Source organism: Schistocerca piceifrons, chromosome 6, assembly GCF_021461385.2.
Source record: "Schistocerca piceifrons isolate TAMUIC-IGC-003096 chromosome 6, iqSchPice1.1, whole genome shotgun sequence".
In the NCBI taxonomy this organism is placed as follows: domain Eukaryota; kingdom Metazoa; phylum Arthropoda; class Insecta; order Orthoptera; family Acrididae; genus Schistocerca; species Schistocerca piceifrons.
The window spans coordinates 292510121-292529388 of NC_060143.1; the positions used below are offsets into that span (position 1 = coordinate 292510121).

Sequence of the window (19268 nt, forward strand, 5' to 3'; positions counted from 1 at the left end):
CACACACACACACACACACACACACACGTGTGCTCCTGGGGTGTTTAAGTGCCTCGTGCATGTATTCTTATTTGAAGCCCCTTCCACAAACTTGCGTGTTGATTATGATGAAATGATGGAGACAAAACAACACCCAATCCTCGAGTGAAAAAAATCTTCAACTAGACTGGGAATTGAACTTACAGCCTTTGCTTGGCATTCACCTGCGCTGGCCTCTGAGCTACCACAGCGGATTCACACACTGGCATCCAAAATTAAAGCAACAAACTGCTATTTACCTGTGTTGTGTCTGATTCACAGTAATCACACAAAATGTCAACAAATGTCCATACAGGCATGTTCCTCATGGAAGATGGCACTCCAGACAATGGCAACCACATCAATGATTATAGCAGGACACCTGTCAAATGTGGTAGTGCTTGCCAGGTAGTCCCACATGCACAGTCGCTGTGTATGCAGTCACAGATGGTGCAGTATGGCACAAAGAAGATGCCTGCCAGACTCTATGTGATGGAGGGCTATAAGAAGAATGGAAGCAGGACAGTTGCAAACTGATGTGGTCCGAAGGCTTAGTGTGAATTGTTGGATGTGGCAACTATTTATAGAGACCAAAACAGTATACCAAAGACCAGGGCATGGCCAACCACGTGATATCAAAAGGAGAGGATTGTTATGTGGCGGTAAGGGTATGATGGATCCGCCTTAGTACTGCACGGCAACTGGCATCTGACCTCGCAGCATCTACTGGTGTGTTGCATTGAGACAAACGGTGTACTGAATGCTTCAGCAGAGTAGCCTTTATTGTCAGAGACCTTCTGTGTGTATACCTATGATGCGTCTTCACAGAAGGGAACGTCTAGAGTGGAGTCATCAACATGCCACCTGGACAGTTGAACAGTGGGCCAATGTTCTTTCTGCAGATGAGTCCTGATTTGGTCTGGAGAGTGATTCTCAATGCATTCGCACCTGGAGGGAATGTGGAATATGATTTCAGAATCCAAACATTGTGGGAAGTGACTGATATCAAGGAGGATTCTTAATGGTATGGGCTGAGATTAAGTTAACCAGTCAAAACACAAAATTGTACTGGTAAACTGGAAAGGTTTAACTGCTGTCACGTATTGTGACAAGATCTTGAGACCTCGTGCGTGATTGTTGTGATGTGGTGTGGGCCCAGACTTTGTATTGATTGACGATAATACTCGATCTCATAGAGCACAGGTGGTTGATGTTTTCTTGGAAACAGAAGATAATGCGCACATAGGATGGCCTGCTCACTCTCGCAATTTGAATCCCATAGAGTAAGCCTAGTATGTGCTAGGGATACAGGTTGCATCATGCCAGCATCCACCAACCAATCTCCAATATTTGCAAGCATCTCTGCAGGAAAAATGGGTGTAATTGCCTCAATATAAGACTGATAACATCACTCACAGCATATCCTGTCATTGTCAGGCCTATATTGTGGCCAGACATGCATTAACCAGTTGTCAGAATGTGTGTGCAAATTCATTAAGTTGGAAAAAACAATAGACATTTTTGTCTTATCATTATGCATGTTGCAGTTGTTTATGTTCTGTGTTCTTTAGATTGTTTCTACTTTACCTGTTTACACTGTTTTGTGGGAAAGTAAATGCAACATTACAAAATTTCTGTTCGTTGCTTTAATTTTGGACACCAGTGTAATTGGAAAGGAACTGCTTTGGTTTTGAAATAAACTTCCTTTTGCTTATAATGAGAAAATGTGACCCTACGGAATTTGAAAAATTGGAGGAGTGGAAGTCTTTTTCTGTCAACAGCCTCCTTCACACCTCGTTCTCAAATGAGGTGGGCCTAGGTGTCCATCTTTCATGCCTGAAGAAAGAACAAAAAGTACCAAAATCTGGGTAAAGCTTTTTTTAAAAAAAAAAAAAATGTGTCTGTTGACAGTACTGAAATTTTGTCTCCTCATAATTTTACAATTGCCTCCAGTGAATTTACCTATTTATACTTTACCATAAGACAAAAAGAGAGTCTAATTAAACATACTTCAATACTTTTCGGTGAGCAGTGATGTGAGTTGCTCCAAAGTACTCTAGTACATAGTGTCCTTTCACACATCCCATGTGATGGACAAAATTAACAAAATATTATGTAAGTCTTGGTTTAGTTGTATTGTGATCACTGTGAGTAAAAACTTGTAAATCAGTTCAGAGTTTCTCATGACACTCAGTTTTCTTGGCATATGTGACTGAAATATTTAATTATATTTTCAGGATTTTTAATAATTAATGAATGTGCACTTAGTATTTTCAATAATTTTAAAATCTTTTCAGAGAATGTTTGAAGAACTGGAATATAGTGAACTTCTAGACAAGGCTGCTGAACTTGATGATCCATATGAACATGAAATGTTTGATTATATTTTCAGGGTTTTTAATAATTAATGAACATGCACTTAGTATTTGCAATAATTTTAAAATCTTTTCAGAGAATGTGTGAAGAACTGGAATATAGTGAACTTCTAGACAAGGCTGCTGAACTTGATGATCCATATGAGCGTATGGTATATGTAGCAGCATTTGCTGTGTCAAGCTATGGTTCATCATATTTTCGTGCTGGCAGCAAACCATTTAATCCTCTGCTAGGGGAAACGTATGAATGTATTAGAGAAGATAAAGGCTTTAGATTCATTGCTGAACAGGTATGTACATACTTAAGACTGCTGTTTGTGTTTTTCTAGCATTCTAAGCATTAGTTATTTAGAATGCACTTTTATCAGCTCATACTGCTACTAGCAGTATTAGCCGTTTAAAACACTGCATTCTTATCTTTGTCTTATGACTTTTACAGCTGCTACCAATGTGCACACACTTTAACTTGGCAGTTTTAGTTTGGGGGTGTGGTGTGTGTTTTGAACTTCTGTTGTGTAAGGTAACACAATTGAGACATATGCTACCTCATTTACAACACTGTCAACTTTATCAAGTAATTGTGGTAGCCTTTACAGAATGCTTTGTGTACTCCACTTTACTTTGTCCTGTTAATTACTGGTTTTTTTTCTTTCCTTGTTTTGAAATCAATGAGAAGTCCATTCCAGGTCCATTGTAGGCTTCGAATACAGCTCACACAACACTAGAAGGAATTTGGTGTGTGTATGTGTGGTTTGAGGTTTTCGGGCAAGGGAATTTGGGATTACTATCACAGTGTGTCAGTTCTGCTTTCCTCAGCTGCCCAGGAGGCAGGGAATGCTTTATTCTCCCTGCACCGGTTTTCTCCCACTTCCGTCTGAAGCCACTCTTATATGGCCATAAGCAATGATTTTAAATAATTTCATTACAATTTTTTTGAATAATTGTGAATTATGTGAGGATAACCATTTCAAAAGCATAAGTAGTGTACTAAAAACTTCTAGGCATAAGTAGTTATAGTTACATCATCTTTTGTTTTGTATAAGTCTATAAACAGTAGAGACAATGGTGTCTCGATCTAATTTTGTCATTTTGTCTCAGCTTATCTTGTCTCACATTGTCAGTATTGTTTTAGCTTGTGTGAACACCTACTGTGAAAACTTCAGAAGTACATTCCATTTTATCTGAAAGTAACTATCTGTGTGAGAGGGAAAAGTTTTATTATTAAAAAGAAATGGTTATTATTTTTTAAGTGAATTCAGGGAAGTGAATAGGGAGTTTCAGTGGACTGCAATTAATTCAAAGCTTAAACTGTGAGGACTTTCTTTTATGACTACATTACACAGTCCAATTTGGCAATCATCAATTTTTTTTAAAATAAAATCAAATAAAAAATTAGCATAGGCATGGGATCTTTGCTGCCATCATTAATGAACACTGTCTTTATGATAACTCACAAAAATAGCTTTTCACATGAATTTAATTTACTAGCAAGAGTGTAAAATTGATTTTAACAGGACTTACTTGATGATGATCACCTTTATCCATTGATTAATCCATCAAAGTTAGAGAGACCAAGATACTACAAAATTTTCAGTTATACTATGATGGGACCTGGATAAACTGAAAGAACCAGAGGTTGTACAGAGTTTCAGGGAGAGCATAAGGGAACAATTGACAAGAATGGGGGAAAGAAATACAGTAGAAGACGAATGGGTAGCTCTGAGGGATGAAGTAGTGAAGGCAGCAGAGGATCAAGTAGGTAAAAAGATGAGGGCTAGTAGAAATCCTTGGGTAACAGAAGAAATATTGAATTTAATTGATGAAAGGAGAAAATATAAAAATGCAGTAAATGAAGCAGGCAAAAAGGAATACAAACGTCTCAAAAATGAGATCGACAGGAAGTGCAAAATGGCTAAGCAGGGATGGCTAGAGGACAAATGTAAGGATGTAGAGGCTTATCTCACTAGGTGTAAGATAGATACTGCCTACAGGAAAATTAAGGAGACCTCTGGAGAAAAGAGAACCACTTATATGAATATCAAGAGCTCAGATGGAAACCCAGTTCTAAGCAAAGAAGGGGCAGCAGAAAGGTGGAAGGCGTATATAGAGGGTCTATACAAGGGCGATGTACTTCAAGGCAATATTATGGAAATGGAAGAGGATGTAGATGAAGATGAAAAGGGAGATATGATACTGTGTGAAGAGTTTGACAGAGCACTGAAAGACCTAAGTCGAAACAAGGCCCCGGGAGTAGACAAGTTTCCCTTAGAACTACTGACAGCCTTGGGAGAGCCAGTCCTGACAAAACTCTACCATCTGGTGAGCAAAATGTATGAGACAGGCAAAATAACCTCAGACTTCAAGAAGAATATAATACTTCCAATCCCAAAGAAAGCAGGTGTTGACAGATGTGAAAATTACCGATCTATCAGTTTAATAAGTCATGGCTGCAAAATACTAACACAAATTCTTTACAGATGAATGGAAAAACTGGTAGAAGCCGACCTTGGGGAAGATCAGTTTGGATTCCATAGAAATGTTGGAACACGTGAGGCAATACTGACCCTATGACTTATCTTAGAAGCTAGATTAAGAAAAGGCAAACCTACGTTTATAGCATTTGTAGACTTAGGGAAAGCTTTTGACAATGTTGACTGGAATACTCTCTTTCAAATTCTGAAGTTGTACAGAAACCAGATGGCAGTTATAAGAGTCGAGGGGCACGAAAGGGAAGCAGTGGTTGGGAAGGGAGTGAGACAGGGTCGTAGTCTCTCCCCAATGTTGTTCAATCTGTATATTGAGCAAGCAATAAAGGAAACAAAAGAAAAATTCGGAGTAGGTATTAAAATCCGTGGAGAAGAAATAAAAACTTTGAGGTTCGTTGATGACATTGTAATTCTGTCAGAGATAGCAAAGGACTTAGAAGAGCAGTTGAACAGAATGGATAGTGTCTTGAAAGGAGGGTATAAGATGAACATCAACAAAAGCAAAACGAGGATAATGGAATGTAGTCGAATTAAATCGGGTGATGCTGAGGGAATTAGATTAGGAAATGAGACACTTAAAGTAGTAAAGGAGTTTTGCTATTTGGGGAGCAAAATAATTGATGATGGTCGAAGTAGAGAGGATATAAAATGTAGACTGGCAACGGCAAGGAAAGCGTTTCTGAAGAGAGAAATTTGTTAACATCGAGTATAGATTTAAGTGTCAGGAAGTCTTTTCTGAAAGTATATGTATGGAGTGCAGCCATGTATGGAAGTGAAACGTGGACGATGAATAATTTGGACAAGAAGAGAATAGAAGCTTTCGAAATGTGGTGCTACAGAAGAATGCTGAATATTAGATGGGTAGATCTCATAACTAATGAGGAGGTATTGAATAGAATTGGGGAGAAAAGGAGTTTGTGGCACAACTTGACTAGACGAAGGGATAAGTTGGTAGGACATGTTCTGAGGCATCAATGGATCACCAATTTAGTATTGGAGGGCAGTGTAGAGGGTAAAAATCATGGGGGGAGACCAAGAGATGAATACACTAAGCAGATTCTGAAGGATGTAGGCTGCAGTACATACTAGGAGATGAAGCAGCTTGAACAGGACTGAGTAGCATGGAGAGCTGCATCAAACCAGTCTCAGGACTGAAGACCGCAACAACAGCAACACTATGAACCCTGTTTTGCAACAAAATGTAAAGGCAGTAATTTGTAGTGTCTTCTCCCAAAGAAAATTGACTATTACCATGCCCTGAGATCAGAAAAAATACAACATTAGCGTTGACTAACCACTACCAACTAGTCGAGGAATATCAAGATTATGAGAGCCGTCATGGGACTTAGCCCTCATTAGTTTAGGCTCAAAAGGGAATTGCCACGATAAAGTGTTTGCTGTACACAGATTGTTGTCATTGCAATAAAATGTCGTAGGAGGGGGAAAGAGTGTCTGTCCATTTTACAAAATGGTCTTAGACACACCAGCTTATACAGAAGCCTGAAAGCATATTACAAACACATGTTGACTGCAGTTAAAATACAACAGCTTTTTTTTTTAAATATGCTTTCTAGACACCCACAGATAAGTCTGTACTATCCTGTTCACAAATCACTCACCCTGTTCTTTTCTTTATAAGCTTTACTCCAATAGTTTGATGTAAACTTCTAAAGTAGACAGCAGCAAGAGCAAAACCGAAGATGCCACAGCTTTTTTCAAACTAGGAGCATTCATGTTAATTTGCTTGATAAAATTTAGATGGCATAACGAGAAAAGCATGAAGGAGATCAGCAGTAGATTTTTGTTAATACAGTATATAGATTAGGTTTTTGTGATGCCTTTGCCTCGTTTTAATATATACCATGACTCATTCCAAATGCTTGAAAATTCTTCTTGATGGGATCTAATGAATGTGATGAATGAAATCGTATTTACATAAAATATATTTTGTTATGCATAGGTACTTTATTCACTGAAGGTGTTCTTGTAGGTAAGGCATGTTAGTTCAACAGAAAGTTTCTAAACGTACTTCTACATTATATGAACAAGTTGAAATTAGAGAATGAAATTTTCACTCTGGAGCAGAGTTTGCACTGATATGAAGCTTCCAGGCAGATTAATACTGTATGCCAGCCCAAGACTCGAACTCAGGACCTTTGCCTTTTGTGGGTAAGTGCTCTGCCAGCTGAGCTACCAAGCACGACTCATGACCCATCCTCACAGCATTACTTCTTTGTAATGTACTTGGGGTACTCTGTAGTCCATTGAGTGTTCTTGATAACAAAATACTGAAGACAGTAGGAAGGTAAAATAAGCAAAAAGACAAGGCCCAGGTAACACATAAAATGTGAATTTCACTATATAGCAGAGATGCTGAGTTGCAGAAAGGCATAATAAAAGACTGTCAGAAAGTTAGCTTTTGGCCAGCAATGCTTTTGTCAAAAATAGACAACACACACACACACACACACACACACACACACACACACACACACGACCACAGTCTCTGACAGCCTATCAAAAGAAAGTGAAGACTGATCCTGCAGGGGGACCAGTTGGCAGAGTAGTTTATACATGCGAGACGATAACCAAGACAAATAGAAAGCACGCCATAAGGTAATGTCAGACAAATCAAAAGCATGAAAATGGTGCCACAACTGTTTTTCATAGGCTTCCCATTCTTCGACAGACTCATCATAAGCTGGAAATGGTTGAGGATAAATGACTGGGATAGTCACAGGCATAGTAGGAGGTGCAAGAGGCAACACAGCAGGTGATGTAGATTGAGACAGACTTGAAATGGTCAAAACAGAGGCAAGCATTTGCAATACCTGGGTTTGATTATGTTGAGCTGTTGCTAATGCCTCCTACTGTTGACTGAGATGCTGCAATGCCGCAGTAAGACCGGTTTAAAAACTCATCAGTAGCACTGTCAGACATTGTAGGTGCAACAGACAATCAACCAGAGCCTGAAAACCGTGCGAAGAACAGCCCCAGTACAACTTTATTAGACTGTCGCATGTTCGCCAATCACCATAACTTACACTGTACACAATAAGACAATGCAAATGTATGAAAGCAGTAATAACATGATAACTGAGTACATGTGTAGTGCTGGAGGGTTTAAACAGGTACTCACCCATGGCGTGCTGTATTGGAAGTTCACAGTATCGCTCTCTCACAGTGCACTATCGTAGATGGCAACACACTGCTAATGCACACAGCTTTAAAATTGCACACATCACTTCAGGAATACTGTTACTGAAATACTTCATCTTAGAATGTATTAAACTAAAATTCACTGGTCAAGACTGTGTAAAACAAATGTTCTATTCCACCTCTGTCTTATGTCCTAATCTGTCTGATCCCAGAAGTATGTCACATACTGCTTTTCATACCTGAGTTGTACTCTGTAACAATTTTTGACATTACAGGCAATCAACATCAGCACTTCTCTCTTATCAAAGTGTTTGATCCAAAAAGCACATCAGAAATCATAAACAGAACTTTATTTCTTTTTTTTTATGATGTGCCTGTTCTTACCAACTGCACCAAATGTACTTGTGATATTGGAGAAACAAGTCAACCTCTCAAGTCTTGCCTCATGACCACTAGTTTTCTAAACAAAACTGTACAGCACAAAAGACTTTATTTCAGCCATACTGGATGGAAGAAACTGTTTGGAACATAATGGGCCTCTTGATGACAAGTCAGAGATTTGATATGGTTACAAAGCACTGTGGATGCCTCATGGTGGTGATTATCAATAATGTTCATGATTTTGAATAAAGATTTTTTTCACTGATAGTGGCAGAGTTGCCAATCATCTTGCAACATAGTATGACTGGAAACTATAGTGTCCACATGTACTCTTGCTTTATAACATTAGCTAATTTATAGTTTCTTGACTCAGACCTTAAGAAGGGAAATAGCGTTGAAGGAATAAAATTTTTTTAAATCCTGTGTCTTTCACCTTTGAACTCTGACAATTTTCTGGCTCTTGCATATTTACCATGATGTATAAATAAAATAGATTGGTTTGATTCATTGTAAATGTTATCTGTTCTCGGATTAGAAATGTTGTGACAGATGACGTAAACTCTGAATTATTGTCTAGGTGATATGTGTGCTCCAAAGCCAAATTGTCAGATGCATGCATAACTGGATGAAAATATTTTTTTTTCATTCTGCAACTGAACCATATTCCTTTTCCAGATGTTTCCCATATGTTTAGATTCTGAATAACTACCAGTTACATCTATTGTAGGGACAATGTAAGTGTTTGTTATACATGCTTATGAACAAAATTGAGGGCTGTTATTTCAGAATCATGTAAAAGTGTCAACACTATTATCAGTACAAAAAAATCTATCACTGTTACTTTTAATATTTCTAGGATTACTTCCTCTGTTCATCTGCATTGTTTCATTTTTTTAAACAAATTATAAATGAACATTGATCTTGTTGCAGTATTCTGATTCCAATTCCGAAGTGTAATAATGGAAATTAAACTAAATCAGAAACATGAACATGGGACAACAACATCAAATGCACAGAAGAACTCTTTAATATGTACTCCTAAGAAACAACTACTGAGAAATCAGGGAGAAATACAGCTTAGCTTTGTGTGTTGACATGGTCACAGTACCCGAGTGGCATCACGTCTAGACTCGTCCATAACACGCGAGGGATGCCCAGGCAGTGCATGTAAATATGCTTGCACCATTGTGCAAGAGTGTACCACAGATATTGAGCTGGTAGGGGGAAGGCACAACTTACTTTAGTTTCATGGAGGGGTAAAGGAAACAAAACACAATTTCTCGCAAATTAAACTCAGGATTATTGAAAAACTACATTTGCCAGTCACCAAACGTAGTAGTGGGAGAGCTTTATAGCAAGTACCTGCTACCTGCATGGTACTTAACTGACAGTAAAGTTGATATGATTTTGTGCATATTATTTCGCAATCAGGCAGGTAGTGCTGAGATACACGTGGATAATTTCTGTATCCACTTTTTTAGCAGTTTTGACGTTGGCAAATAACATGAGCAGAAATGTTCCAGATCAAAGGTACAATGTTACTGGAAGCTGTTAGAGCCTAGAGGCATATGGCATTTTCAGTTGCAAGGAAAACAGTAGTTGATAGTGAAATAGTTCAGAGATTCTACAACAAATGGCTCTGTACATACTTCCCACTGGTCAATATCTGTGGATTTCTTCAAACTGGTACTGAATTGATACATCTGTATGTGTGACAAGGGACAATGTAGTATGCCTTTGGCCCTGTGAGATACAGATATACTCCAGTACTTAAAAGCGTTTGTAGCATATGTAGAATGGCACAGCACTGCATGTTAAAGAGTCGACAGCACTTGAAGGATTAAGTATGCAGTACTGGATAAACATCATTTCCTCAGTTATATGGAATAATTAAGTTCAGTAACAATGATAAAATGTTCTTAATAATAATTAAACAGTATGTACAGTTTAATCCAGTCTGACAGTAGTGAAAAGCAGGTGTATTTAAAAAAACAAAAAACTTTATCAGATTAGAAGACTGGAGGAGGTGATACTTCCCAAATATCCACTGTCACCCTAATAAATATTAATTTGCTGAAGTGAAATTCTGATTTTTGTATGCAATTTGTTTAGGTTAGCCATCATCCTCCAATAAGTGTGTGTTACGCAGAATCCAGAAATTTTATTTTTTGGCAAGATGCACGAATAAAAACAAAGTTCTGGGGCAAATCAATGGAATTCCAGCCAACAGGTACTGTCAATCATTATTTCCTATATATTCCATGTTCAATTCCACCAGGTTATTTGTTACCATTATCAGATAAAACTTAATGTAATGAATGTTAGCCACGTAAAGCTATATATTAATTAGCATATAGTACTGTAATGAACATTTCTGATGTGCATAAAAATTGTGTTTTAAGGCAAGGAATTAGTGTTAATATTGTCAGCATGCCATGTGCAGTTGCTGGTGGTGGTGATTGTACTGTTGTAGTCATCCAACTTAGTTGATGATTTATGTTATTAGATTTCTTCTGAAATACGATGTGCTATCACGTTAAGAGAAATGTAGTGGTATGTCTGTTTACAAAAATGGAAATAATAGAAGCAGATTACAATCTTCCCAGCTTCAAAAGACAGTTGCAAATTGAGAGTTGCCTTTTTTACTTCTTTTGCCTCTTTATCATTGTGTTGACCAACTAAGATCACGTAACTTCAATTTCTCTTCTTTCTATGTCATCTTCTATTTTTCCAAGACTCCATCTTCTTTGCATGATGTCTTTACATTTCTATCCATATTGTTCCCGAGTTCTTATTTATTCTGCTTTGAAAGCCTTCTAAATTGAGTGCTTCATTCTTTAAAAAAGTTTCTTTTTTTTAGTTCCAATTCTTTCTATTTCTTTTCTTATTCCTGTAATTCATGCCAATGTTGACTTTTTTCCACAAAAATAGGAATATTTTTTTTGTTAACCCATTCATCAATTCAGTAGAGGTGTACAAAGAAGATTCACCTTCTCTTTGCTAGTCTGATATTCTCTGCACATTTTAGTAGAACTCCTCATTGCTCATTTTCCAACCATGTATAGTTTGTATTGCACTCATTTTCTTAATAATTCATTTTTCAGGTACCTCAATTCTGTCCAGTTTGTAGTTTATCATTTATCATTCATGGGGATATGAACAGTCTCATCTTAGCACTGTGGTGTAGTATTTTAGTTTAGTTTTGATAGGTATGCAGTTCTTGTTATAGATATTTTTAAGTAAGCTACATGCCATTTCAATTTCATTAAGCCTTACGTCTACTGCAAACTTTTCAAATCTACCCCACTATATTGTTTCTCAAAGCTATTTAAATTTACTGACTTGCTTTATTTTGTCTGTTTCTGATATTGTATCTAGTTGAATGCATTTTTTAATATATTTGCCCTTATTGGTTTTCAGATTTTTTGAAATATACTATGGTTTGCTACTTTCTTTAGATTAGATTTCTTGTTATTTCAGACTCTAGGTGGCTCCTGCACTGTAGGACAAAATCATTTTGTACAAGTCAGTTCTGGGAATAGGTCAGTCAAACAAAAAAGTAAAATCACATAAATTCTTTCATTTTTTAATAATTTCAACTAGGTTGCTTCCTTGTCTGTCTGTCTATTTGATACAAATTTTGCTATTGATTTCAAACTAACTTCCCAATGAGCTAGAGGCCTTAAACTTTCAGCATTACTCAAACCTGGATGACACTGCAATATTAACTCATTTTATTGTCTCGTGTGGTGGAGAGTCTTTGTGTACCTCTGCTTGTTCCCCCATTTCCTTTCCCAGTTGCGAATGTTTCGCAGTAAGAACGATTACTGGTGAGCCTCCATGTTAGCTCAAATCTCTAATCTTTACTTTCACAGTCTTTTTGCAAGAAATGCTTATTAGTTGACACAAGTGAAGAGAAACTAAAATTATTCTGAAATATACCACGTGTCTTTGTTGTAATCTCATCAAAATGCTTGAAACTGATTGAAACATTTCACACACAAGGCTAAAAAGCAGAAAATATTTAAGCAAAAAGCTTTTGAATATAACAAATTTTTAAAATGGACTGAAAGTATAAAATAATTTATTTTAGCCCTATAGAGACAGTCTTAAAAATGTGTGCATGTGAATTTTTAATAGCTATGACAGTACTTGTAAAATTTGAAACAAAAATATGGGACAAATGAAATAGATAATAGTAAGAGATATAGAGAGTAGTCGTTGAGAAAAATCACATCACAGTTCATATGTGCAGTGCAATAAAAGTGTTTGTGATGTTGGTGAACTATTGTAATGTTCTGACAACTTAAAGTGTGAGTGTGGATCTGGGTTGTATCAGCTTATTCCCCCAAACAACCATCCACTTCTTTACGAGATGACTTCCTTGGAATTTGCAGCCACTCTTTACTGAATAGCTGGCTGCTGGAAACCCTCTTGACTTCTTTACTGTTGAATAACCCTAGGTACAGGAATTTTTAGACTTTTGTACTTATGAAATAAGTAGGCAAAGGACCTTTGCTTTTCATCAACTAATGATGTATTCGACCTCCATATACAATAAAAATTTCACTTTCCACATGAATATGTAACTTCCTCGTTAGAAACAAATTGAGTTACAGTTAAAAGAAAGTTGGCTTAGATACCATGACCTTTCGTATAGCTAAACTATATAATTTTATGTATTGAATGCTTATATGTTGTTTAAAAGTTTTCTGTGGGAGACATGTCACTATGTATGTAAAGCCCTCTATTGGTTAAGTTCTTACGATCAGTGCGCACCTACATAAGATCCTAGCGGCCGACCCAACAGAGGGCGCTGTTCATTGATCTGTCTCTTTTTCAGCTGTCATATAGACATTTTATCTTTCATAAGTAATTTATAGGTTGCCACAGGCAATGTATTACGCTTTATTAATTGTTGACCATAAATTCACCATAAAAAAAAAAGGGTCAGACCTATACTCTTCATATATTTTCTTTTAATAATTTTACATGGGTAACTGCATTCATCTTTTAATGTGTCACAATTGGTTTCTATGATAGTCATCAATTTTAATAAGTCTGCTACATGCATTTTATCTAAAGTGTTTTTATCAGATTATATTTTTGCGTAAATGATGACAACATATAAGTAAGCCCACAGTAGCGACATCTAGGGAGGGTGTAGGTAAACAGGTTTCTGGATGCTACTGTACCTCAGTAGCCAGTTGGCAATAATCACTATGTGGACGATGTGGCCTATTCTACACCATATTTTAAATCTATGTGACGATGCTATGCTGATTATATTTATATGTTTTGATGATGCCATTATGGCTGTATCACTTTAGGACATGGTGTAAAAAAAGGTACGTTATACCATAATTTATCTGTACATTTCCCTGGTGTATGACAGTATATTGTGATACATATTGCTGTTTTATGTTAAAAGACACACTGCTCACTAGATGTACATATTTATATATTTTAGATCTGAAGATGGTCATTACAGACTGAAATCGGTCATCGTCTAAATAACTAATTTGTGATCAGAGACTGGAATAAAAAAACACTTTTCAGTATTGTATCACTGTTTGTACATGCTATTATGTCGCAGTTGGTGGAATTTAGAGTTTCACTCTGAGCATTTGATTGAGAATTTACTAAGTCAAGTTCTTTACTGAGAGTCGCCTCTGAGCTTTTAAAGCTTCACAAGGTTCCATTTTGGGGCCCCTTACTTTTTCTTGTGTATATAAATGACCTTTCATCAGTAACATTACCAGATGCCAAGTTCGTTTTGTTTGCCGATGATACAAACATTGCAATAAATAGCAAATCAATTGTAGTCTTAGAAAGATCAGCTAATAAAATATTTGTTGACATTAATCACTGGTTCCTAGCCAATTCCTTGTCACTAAACTTTGGAAAAACACACTACATGCAGTTCAGAACTTGTAAAGGAAGTCCCACGAGTATATGTCTAACATACGATGACAAGAAGATAGAAGAAGTGGACAGTGTTAAATTCTTGGGATTACAACTAGATAATAAATTCAACTGGGAGGAACACACCACAGAACTGCTGAAGCGTCTTAACAAATCTCTGTTTGCAATGCAAATTTTGTCAGACATAGGGGATATAAAAATGAAAAAGCTGGCATACTATGCTTACTTTCATTCCATAATGTCATATGGGATTATTTTTTGGGAGAATTAATCAAGCCAAGCTAAAGTTTTCTGGGCACAAAAACGTGCAGTAAGAGTTATATGTGGTGTGAGCTCAAGAACATCCTGCAGAAGCCTGTTTTAGGGAACTGGGGATACTAACTACTGCTTCCCAATATGTTTATTCCTTAATGAAATTTGTCATTAAAAATATATCACTTTTTCAAACCAACAGCTCAATTCATGGAATCAATACTAGAAATAAGAATAATCTTCACAAGGATTTAAAGTCACTTAGTCTTGTACCAAAAGGTGTGCATTATTCAGGAACCACATTTTCAATAACTTGCCAGCAGCCGTAAAAAGCTTAACAACCAATGAAATTCACTTTAAGAGAAGCCTAAAGGATTTATTGGTGGCCAACTCCTTCTACTCCGTTGATGAATTTCTCAGTAAAACCAACTGATTTGTACAATTTCAGTGCAGTATTGTGTTCATTGTAAATGTGTGTGTGTGTGTGTGTGTGTGTGTGTGTGTGTGTGTGTGTGTGTAAGTACAATCTAACTTCTGCACCTTTTCAGTGCAGTAATGTGTTCATTGTAAATAAGTGTTATAGTAGTTGTATTACATGTTTATTACCTTATAAATAAATAAAAAAACTTTTTAATTTTAAATTCAGTGCATTAGTATTTGTAAAATGACTCTTTCATATAGTGTTCATTAAAAAATGATGATCATTCCACTTGGGACATGTGGAATGGTACATTAGCTTATTTGTTTTAGTTGTAAATATTTGTCACGTATTGTTGTTTTTCTGACATGTTCCACATCCTGGAGGACCACCTCACTACGGATCAATTGGAATGAAAGTAAATCTAATCTAAACTCTGGGTATTTAATTGTGAACTTCATGAGTTTAACTTAAGACTTTAACTTCAGACTTTGAGCTTTGATTAAATTTATCAACTCAGCCCAGTCAGGCATTTCTTTGCTAATTTTCATGACCATAGCAGGGTCTTGAGTTTCCCCAACCTGTTGTATATTTTCCGTACTTTTATATGCCTCGCTCTTGTAAGCATTTAAAACTAACTTTAAATATGATAATTACACAATAAAAGTTCACTCTACAGTATCTTGCACCACTTTGTACTAAAGTATTCAAGTTTTGTTTCACACTTACCCGGTGTAGAATTCTCGTTGTGTTGATGAGCAGATGTGGAGGCAGGTCAGCACTGATGAACAGCAGCTGGTGCCGGCAGTGTCAGATGTATGTTGGTTTCCGCATCTGCGTCCCTGCAAATTATGTGAGAGCTGTATGCTCCCCGCACTGGATCTTCTTAGCTGAAGCATACTATGCATACTTGTTATTAGACAAATACGTTGAAATCATCTTTACTATTTTTATCATTGTGAATTTTTCATTTTTTCAATGTTTTTCCATTTAAATTTCACTCCATTGGATACTTGAACATATTACAATGTCTCGGAGTAATTCCCTTGTCTTATTATGTTTGGTTGCTATGACATCACATAACAGATTCTTCTCTTGTTTTTGACTTAAAATTCCTGTTTTCTCGGTCTTTTCACACAGGTCACGACATTCTATCATTCTGATGGCTTAAAGTGTGAGTTGGATCTGGGTTATATTGGCTTATTCCCCCAAACTACCTTCCACTTCTTCACGAGATGACTTACTTGGAATTTGCAGCCACTCTTCTTTACTGAATAGCCGGCTGCTGGAAACCTTCTTGACTTCTTCTCCATCGAATAATGCTAGGTACAGGAATTTTTAGACTCTTTCTACTTATGAAATAAGTAGACATACAAACTTTACTTTTCATCAACTAACGATGTATTTGACCTCCATACACAATAAAAATTTCACTTACCACATGAATGTGTAACTTCCTGCAAGTCTCTCTTACAGTCGGACGTTAGAAACAAATTGAGTTACTGTTAAAGGAAAGTTGACTTAGATGCCATGACATTTCGTAACATGAATCATAAAATGAGTCTTACCTCCAACAAGGTTGTCTACAAGAGTGCTTTTTCAACTGTTTTTGTTTTAATGATAGTCAGTGACACAATAAACACAGAGCTGCATATAAACTCCATAGTTCTTCCTTATGTTGTTGTGGTCTTCAGTCCTGAGACTGGTTTGATGCAGCTACCCTATCCTGTGCAAGTTTCTTCATCTCTCAGTACCTACTGCAACCTATATCCTTCTGAATCTGCTTAGTGTATTCATCTCTTGGTCTCTCTCTACGATTTTTACCCTCCATGCTGCCCTCCAATGCTAAATTTGTGAACCCTTGATGCCTCAAAACATGTCCTACCAACCGATCCCTTCTTCTAGTCAAGTTGTGCCACAAACTTCTCTTCTCCCCAATCCTATTCAATACCTCCTCATTAGTTACGTGATCCACCCACCTTATCTTCAGCATTCTTCTGTAGCACCACATTTCGAAAGCTTCTATTCTCTTCTTGTCCAAACTAGTTATCGTCCATGCTTCACTTCCATACATGGCTACATTCCATACAAATACTTTCAGAAATGACTTCCTGACACTTAAATCTATACTCGATGTTAATAAATTTCTTTTCTTCAGAAACGCTTTCCTTGCCACTGCCAGTCTACATTTTATATCTTCTCTACTTCGACCATCATCAGTTATTTTGCTCCCCAAATAGAAAAACTCCTTTACTACTTTAAGTGTCTCATTTCCTAATCTAATTCCCTCAGCATCACCTGACTTAATTCGACTACATTCCATTATCCTCGTTTTGCTTTTGTTGATGTTCATCTTATATCCTCCTTTCAAGACAGTGTCCATTCCGTTCAACTGCTCTTCCAAGTCCTTTGCTGTCTCTGACAGAATTACAATGTCATCGGTGAACCTCAAAGTTTTTATTTCTTCTCCATGGATTTTAATACCTTACACACTCACTAAAACATCTATGGATTGCCCAACAGGTACTTGTCGGTACCGTCCGACTGCCGTGTCTACTTTCTTTCCGCAACTGATTTTAAATCTGCACACACAAACATATGACGCACAGACTGTAGGATTCTACTATCCCACACTCATATCCAGAATGCCACGTGTTTAAGACGGTAGAAGGCTGAGTGGTTCTAGAATTTCTAGAATGAAATTTTCACTCTGCAGCGGAGTGTGTGCTGATATGAAACTTCCTGGCAGATTAAAACTGTGTGCCCGACCGAGACTCGAACTCGGGACCTTTGCCTTTCGCGGGCAAGTGCTCTACCAACTGAGCTACCGAAGCACGACTCACGTCCGGTACTCACAGCTTTACTTCTGCCGGTATCTCGTCTCCTACCTTCCAAACTTTACAGAAGCTCTCCTGCGAACCTTGCAGAACTAGCACTCCTGAAAGAAAGGATATTGCGGAGACATGGCTTAGCCACAGCCTGGGGGATGTTTCCAGAATTTTGGCAGAAGTAAAGCTGTGAGTACCGGACGTGAGTCGTGCTCCGGTAGCTCAGTTGGTAGAGCACTTGCCCGCGAAAGGCAAAGGTCCCGAGTTCGAGTCTCAGTCGGGCACACAGTTTTAATCTGCCAGGAAGTTTCATATCAGCGCACACTCCGCTGCAGAGTGAAAATTTCATTCTGGAAACATCCCCCAGGCTGTGGCTAAGACATGTCTCCGCAATATCCTTTGTTTCAGGAGTGCTAGTTCTGCAAGGTTCGCGGGAGAGCTTCTGTAAAGTTTGGAAGGTAGGAGACGAGATACTGGCAGAAGTAAAGCTGTGAGTACCGGGCGTGAGTCGTGCTTCGGTAGCTCAGATGGTAGAGCACTTGCCCGCGAAAGGCAAAGGTCCCGAGTTCAAGTCTCGGTCGGGCACACAGTTTTAATTTGCCAGGAAGTTTCGTTCTAGAATTTACTCAGAAATTCTCGAATCACTACACTATTTGTTTCTCAATTACTAGTTGCTTGCACCCTACCTGTTTCTTTTTAAATTTTAAAAGTATTGTTTTAGCTATTAAAAATTCACAAGCGCAAATTTGCTCGACTGTCTATATGGAGTTGGGAATTTGCACAGAGCCTGGAGAAATTATTTCATACTTTTTAGTCCATTTTAAAAATGTGTTATATTAAAAAACTTTTTATGGAAATAATTTATTTTTTCACTAATTCTTAAAATACCATGGTGAATTTATTTTTTCTTCTCATACTCCTAATTATTTAACAATTGTATGGAAAGGATAGATTCCTACTCACTACATAGAGGAGGCATCGAGTCGCAGACAGGTACAGTGGGGGAAAAAAAATGCCAAAGTATTTACTTGCAATATGTCGAACAAAGTCCATCTTGAGTAGAAATCGCACACACATAAACAATTTATGCTCACATGGCCACCATGTCTGGGCACTGTGGCCTGTCTGCACTTGCATCTGATGTGAGCAGCAATCTGCTGTGGGTTAATGGGTAGGCGTCAGGGAAGATGCTAAGATGCTGTGCTGCCTGTGGGAGCATGCAGGAACATTGAGCCAGGATAGGCTGCTAGGTGCAGTGTCAAGAGGCTGTGCTTTGAGGGGCAGGGGTAGGGGGGCGGGGGGGGGGGGGGGGGTAAGAAGAGAAATAGAGAAGGGGAAAAGATTAGTAGGTGTGTTTGTTATAGAAGACGTGTAGTGTTGGAATGGGATCAATGAGGGAATATGTAGGTGACAATGACAAAACAAA

The 19268-nt window shown here is 37.6% G+C and overlaps 1 protein-coding gene across 1 annotated transcript in view; it reads left to right on the top strand.

Annotated features, from left to right (window-relative positions):
• The window catches only part of LOC124802740 (oxysterol-binding protein-related protein 6-like), a 265800-nt gene that overhangs the window by 191045 nt on the left and 55487 nt on the right, over positions 1 to 19268 (top strand). Inside the window, exons 13-14 of the mRNA XM_047263723.1 lie at positions 2471 to 2683; positions 10532 to 10649. Of these exons, the coding sequence (XP_047119679.1) occupies positions 2471 to 2683; positions 10532 to 10649 (331 nt within the window). The remainder of the gene's footprint in view (positions 1 to 2470; positions 2684 to 10531; positions 10650 to 19268) is intronic.